Source organism: Labeo rohita, chromosome 3, assembly GCF_022985175.1.
Source record: "Labeo rohita strain BAU-BD-2019 chromosome 3, IGBB_LRoh.1.0, whole genome shotgun sequence".
NCBI lineage: Eukaryota > Metazoa > Chordata > Actinopteri > Cypriniformes > Cyprinidae > Labeo > Labeo rohita.
Window position 1 is genome coordinate 51,953,263 of NC_066871.1, and position 7,105 is coordinate 51,960,367.

General features: G+C 36.8%; 1 protein-coding gene across 1 annotated transcript in view; it reads right to left on the bottom strand.

Annotated features, from left to right (window-relative positions):
• LOC127161351 (uncharacterized) overlaps positions 1–7,105 on the bottom strand; it is a 1,226,263-nt gene that overhangs the window by 765,097 nt on the left and 454,061 nt on the right. The window contains exon 3 of the mRNA XM_051104045.1: positions 6,603–6,914. Coding sequence (XP_050960002.1) covers positions 6,603–6,914 — 312 coding nt within the window. The remainder of the gene's footprint in view (positions 1–6,602; positions 6,915–7,105) is intronic.

Sequence of the window (7,105 nt, forward strand, 5' to 3'; positions counted from 1 at the left end):
TATGCTCACAACTCTTTCTTTAAATACTATCAGCTCTTCCTGTGTTTGTTCACTTCCTCTGATCTGATTGGCTGAGTGTTTATTTGACTGACACTATATCACTGCATGATGGACGAGTGTTGAATCAGCATCATATTCTGACTGATCTTCACACTGTTACTGCTGATATTTGCTCTGAATCTCACCTGAACCACGACACTCATGATTGCTGTTTTCAAAGATGCATTTACACAAAAAAGAAAATTAAATCACAATGAATATAATTTGTTTGTTGTATTTCTGCAAATGATTACGATAAAGCGATTATGGGATCACCATTTAGTCAAACAAACTCTGTCTTTATGAAGTTTTACAGTGATCTTTTGCATCTATTTCAGAGTCAAGGCTTTCTTATAATGCTGAAATGGTTAATTTGTCATTCTACACATTTATAACTAAAATAGCATATTAATTATAGCAGTTGTAGTGTTTCAGAGCAGTGATCTCACTGTTGAGTTTAACCGCAGTAGAGCAGAGATCATCTCTGAACCCCAGTTGAACCAATGGGTGTGAAATGACACCTCCTCTTTTTTTCTTAAAATAAATAAAATAAAGATATATTTCTCAGATTGTCTTCTATGCTCCAGGGTTTATGTTAGGCCTCTGTAACCTTTATGTAAACTTTTATGTTAATCAAATAAAATATCTGCTTCCGCTTTTTCTTTAAGTGAGCTGCTGAATGACATTAAACTCCATCTCCATCTCCATCAGAATTTCAGACAGATAGACAGGTAGATAGATATCAATCGATAGATCGAGCCTAAAGCAGATCAAAGTGCTGCTGAATGTTTGTGAATGTTTGTCAGTCGAGTGTGAACAGAAGCACATGATGTCACAGTGGGCGGAGTCACTGCGGTTTCACTCACTGAGTGACAGAAATACTGAGTGACATCATTAGAGTTCAGCTTGAATGCTGTGAAATCACTAGAAACATGTTTAAAAGAGGAAAGAGCTGTTGTGTGACTGACTGCACAAATACACAAGAAACTGGATCTATCTTTTTATAAATTACCAACAGCTACAGAAAAACAAACATGTCTGTCATCAATTATTCCTTAAGCAGTGTTTCAGAGCTGTGATCTCACTGTTGAGGTTTGGAAACATGTGAGACTCAGTTTAACTGCAGTAGAGCAGAGATCATCTCTGAACCCAGATTAGACTGACGGGTGTGAAATGACATTTCCTCTTTTTACTGTAAGTGAGCTACTGTGTGTCATTAAACTCTCTTCAGTTAACAGTGGCCTAAGTTCAGTCTTTTTACAGAATTTTAAAATAACAGAATTTTAATCCAGGTTTAATTACGAAAGTGAAAGTGACATGACGTGTAGCCAAGTGTGTTGTCCCATACTCTGTATTGTGTTCTGCATCGATCCCATCCAAGTGCACACACACACACACACAGTAAACACACTCAGCAGTTGGAGGTTCAGTGTTTTGCTCAAAAGTTTCACCTCAGTTGTGGTATTGAGGGTGGAAGAGAGCACTGGTCATTCACTCCTCCACCTACAATCTCTGCCAGACCTGAGACTCAAAGCCGTGACCTGTGGGTCACAAGTCCAACTCTCTAACCATTAGGCCATGACTGCCCCTAAAAAACAACAACTGACAACAAAATTCACTTGAATGCAATGTCTATTAAATTTCGATTAAATTAAATAAATCTACAGTATGTGAACACATTAGGCACTAGAAGTAGCATGGTTTAGTGTATGTCTGCTTAATTTTTCTTTTGAGAGAGGTATTATTTTTTTCGATTTTTACACAAAATAGGATGGGTTTCATTCATACTGGACACCAGAATGCACCTTCAAGCAAAAAAAAAACAAACAAACAAAAAAAAAAAAAAAAAAAAAAAAAAAAAAAAAAAACACACATATGCGTCAAAGAAGTAGCACTGATTACGTTCCGTTCCAGCTTCTCTAATATGGTTAAAAGCATCGCTATTGCTGTATAAAAACAAGATATAACGTTAAACATTTTGAATAATGAAATGTAAGGACAATAAACACTCGTCTGCAATAACATATGGTTTATCTGTGTTCTTCAAGCCATCTTGGGTATTTTCATAAGCCATTGCTAATCGACATACATAGAATATCAGTATAGAATTTACTGTCTGCCTCATTCTGTGATAAGAATCCACATCAGATCACACAAGGAAGTTATAAACACTCGACTGATGTTGTGAATTAAAAACAAGTTATAATGTTTTTTTTATAACTTTTGTTTTTATAACTCTTTTGTTGGACAACAGGTTTAGAAAGGCTTATCATTGGATGTCATTAAAATGGAAGATGTCCTGCGTGTGTTGCTTTTTCAAATATAAGTGGGAAAGCGTTTCCTCAGCATGTGAAATCGCGGGCACACATATAGCAATTTCTGAGAGAAATAAAACAAGGAAGTTATTTAAATGCAAACCAAAAAAAAAAAAAAATGCAATTTACAAGCACGTATTGAACCGTGGAGGTTGAACCGAATGGTTCGATATTATATTGAGTATTGTGACATACCTACTAAACAGAGCAAATTAGCATTAGAGAACAATTCTATAAAAGCACAGATGGATGGGGAAAATTCTGCATGTGATTTACTGACAATGCACACATTAAAGAAAACTGATGCAGCCAGATTTCCATTTCCATGATGACCAGCGCAATCTACCAAGAGCAGCGCAAATTACCGCCTGCTTTAAGACATGCTTTTTTGGGGCGTTGAATAAAGGAACATTTTCCAGAAATTTGATGAGCGCAAACGTTAGTAAATTGCATTGTGTAACTCATTATAATACTCTCCATCCATAAAGAACAAGCAGCAAAAATTAGCATCGGCTAGTGATTCCAGGCAGAGTATGTGAGCGGAGTGGAGCGACAACAATTTCCCCTCCGCGCTCCGTGCATTTTATAACCGCTCCGCTCCAGCTCCGCTCCGGGTTCACCGTTTCCCGCTCCCGCTCCACTCCTCGCTCACTGATACCAGAAACACCGCTCCGCCTTCGCTCCGCGTCTAAACTATATCAGTATGTTTGAAATACCACAATTCTGTTCATAACGTATAATGAAGAAGAAAATAACAGGAATAAAACGAAAGTATAGTTTTAAAGTGGCTTATTGGAACACTAGTGCGCAAACTTTTTTTCCTCATGCCAAGCTAACATGGTTGTCAGTCAGCATTAAAATGTATAATTGCTGCTTTTTGCAGTGCAAATGTTTGCGATAATAATATTAATAATAACAATACGTTTCGTCAGTTATTTTATGTACAGATCGCTGCGTTTCTTATAGATTTCTTCTCATTCGAAATCGGATATACAGATGACCACAGTGAGTTTACATTTGTTTAAATGCATTGTGTGTGAATAAGTGTACTTGTTTAAACCACGCTTTCACTTGAAAATAATCAGTATTTTGAAAGAACAAACTTCATTGAAAACTATAATTTTCTGCTCATGTCCATTGCCGTCATCCTAGTTTTCACATTCTTTCTAATTTGAGTGATCCATCTCTATCAAGTTAGCTAAATAGGCTATGTATAACACGTGAATTCTTGCTATATATGCAGTTATATTATGGGTCGTTGTCATGAATTGTACTCGTGATGGAGCGGTAGTGGAGCGCTCTTGGAGCGAGTAAAAACCACAACGCTCCGACTTTTAAAATTTCCGCTCCTCACTCCATTAAAAATCACGCCGCTCCACTCCGCGCTCCGCTCCCACTCCACTCCGCTTACATACTCTGATTCCAGGTAGATGAACTACTCGTAAGTTTTTTTGTTGCACAAAAAAATACAATGAAAATGTATATGAAAGTTAATAATAAGTCAATCCCAACAGTAGTTCTCTGGAATTGAGATCTGACGCCACCTGCTGGACACTTGACAAACATCAGGACAGCAGGACTGTGCATTTGTTTCAGCAAGTCAAACTCAATTTAACCCAATTTATCACTTCAACAGAGTTTCTTACCTGGACTGTATCTGGATACAGACTCATCACAGTGAACTCATGAAGATGCTTCTGAGAAAACAACTACAATGCAAATTAGACAACAGTCTCAATTAGTATTCATGCATTGATTTATCTCAATAAAAAAATAATTAACTCTTTCCCACACTAATCCCAATAAATGTGAATGAAAAAAACAGATTTGTTTACCTGTGAGAAGTGAAGAGAGAATGATCAGTCCCAGCAGACACAAATGACACTGATCAGCCATTTTCTCTTTCTGTCAGTCTTCCTCTTCATTATATGCTCACAACTGTGTGTTTGTTCACTTCCTCTCATCTGACCAATTAAGTGTTTAGTCCTGCTATATAGTGGCTGTTTAGTCACACAATTATGAAGAATTGGGAGAACTGAGAACAGTTAAGGCCGTTTTAACCTGCAGTTAATATGCAAATGCATCAATAACATCTTTTAACACTTTTCCCTCAAGAGCTGAACTCTCCAGATTCCTATGAAATGTCTAAACCTAACCATAACCAGTAACCTGAGGAAACCCATGGGGAACAGACTTTATCATGACAGGGCTTATGAGAGTTGTACTTCAGTGTAGAGGCCTACACGAGCCAGTTTTCTTAAAGTGCCCCTATTATGCCTTTTCAAATAATTCCTTTCATGTAGTGTCATGTAGCTGTATGTGAACAAACTATCTACAAAGTTGTGAAGCCAACAGTGCATGATAAATAAAGTTATTGTCTATCAAAAAAAAAAAAAAAGGACTGGCTCACAATCGCCTGAACGAGTCGTCAGGAATTCGAATCTTATTCCATTATGACCATACGTCACAAAGTAACAGATTTGCATAATGTACGCCCACGTTCTACATCGCAAACAACTTGCCCGTCCACAAACACAAAATTTCCATGTGGTTTACGTCATGTTGAGAAGACGCTGTATTCTATGCTGTGAGAGTAAATTTGTTTTATATTCACTGCCAAAAGATGAATCTACAAAGAATCAGTGGCTAACATTCATTTTTTTCAACAACACCTCAGCAGTACAGTTCCAATCTTGTGTTGTGTTCCTGTCATTTTACTGACGACTGCTTTTCCAATCTCAGGGAGTACAACATGGGATTCACCAAACGCTTGCTCTTAAAAGATGGATCAGTGCAGAGTTTATTTGGACCGGCTTGCTAATCTGAACCTCTACCTGTAAGTATGATTAATAATTGATGATTGTATTTTCTAGCGATCATTCAAAATACGTAACGTAGTTGTGTATGTTAACAACCCTGCACATGTCTTGCTAATCGGCTAACTCATGCTTCTGTAGTTCTGTTGTTCAGCTGTGGGTCCACTGTAGTCTAAAAATCTCATTAGTTGGAGTAATGATGAAGGATGGCGCACATCTTTACAGAGTGTAATGCATTATATAATGTTGAAGTTTACAACATAGAGGTATGGCCAGTTCACTTACATAAGTGTTATGGATCTGAAAGGACACACACATGGGATTTCTTGTATAAATATAACATCTTAATACTTCACATCACATAAATGATAAATATGTACTGGATCTAAGTGAACTATATTAATACATGAAAATGTCTCAGCTACATACTGTACATAACACATAACACTGATTTCCTGAATAGGGAACGAGACGCTGCGATGCTGGCGCTATATGGGAAACAACACCCAGCGCTTGCACCATCTCTCCTCGGATTTTCCATGATGAAGCAATGCAGCAGCTTGTTCCCTATTTAGAAAACCAGGGTTACACACATTATCAGGCCAGGGGCAAAGTCCATACAATAAGAACTGATGGAGAGAGTCTACAGAGGAGCCTGTGCTTCAGTTAAGGAAGGCCAGAGGGTGTGTGGATACATGAACATTCACACTAACACGCACGCTCACATGCATGCACACACACACACACACACACACACACACACACACATACTATTTTGAGCATTACATACTTTATTTTTCACAAAGATTAAGTTTATCCTCAGATCAAATATGCCTATGAACAATGAGTTTAAAAAATAAATACAAAACCTGTCCTAACTGAGAAAAAAATATGTAGGCAAAAAGATTGGATCCAATATTTGGTGATTATATAGAATAACAAGAGATCTATAAGCTGTTTTTCGTAGGCTGGTCATTTTTAACCAGAAGTCTGACTTTGTTCCATTTAAACAAAATAAAAGCATTTAAAAACAAACTTACTGGTTAAACAGAGACTCAGTGACTCTTCCATATAGGGCTGTCAAACGATTAATCGTGATTAATCGCATAAAAAAGTTTACGTTTGGCTAATATATGTTTGTGTTCTGTGTGTAATTATTATGTATATATAAATATGTGCAAATTAATGTATATATTTAAGAGAAATATGTTATGTACAAAATATTTTATTTATATATAACATAAATTATAATAAATACATATACTTGTAAATATTTATTAAATATATACATGAATGTGTTTGTATTTGTACATATATAATAATCACACACAGTACATGCACATATATTAGGCAAACTCAAACTTTTATTTTGCATGCGATTAATCGTTTGACAGCCCTACTTCCATAACAATTAATGAGGTTGTTTTCTCACCTGAAATCTTGACAGTATATGTGACTGAGGTCTTGACTTGATGTCTGTGAGTAACTTCACATCTCCACTCTCTGTTGTCATCTTCATTCAGGAGTGTTGTAGTCAGAGTGATGATACAGTGTCCTGGAGCTGATATCTGATATCTGGAGTCTGATATTGTCAGATTAACACCAGCCTGATTCACCCAGAACAGCTGAATTCCCTCAGAACGGATCCAATCATCACAAGAGACTCCAGAATATGAATACAACTGACAGTAGAGAGTCACAGAGCTGCCTGCACTGATCTCAGTCTGTGAGGATGATGAAGAGACTGAAACACAAAATAACACACAAATCACACACTTTACAATCATCATGAGAGTTTAAATAAAGAATTTTTTTTTTTAAACTGACCACATAATCGTAAAATTACCATGAAGAACATGCAGATAAACATGTGAATCAGTTCCTTGTTGTTGTCCATTCACTGTCCATTGTTGGCAGGTGTAAAGTCCATAATCT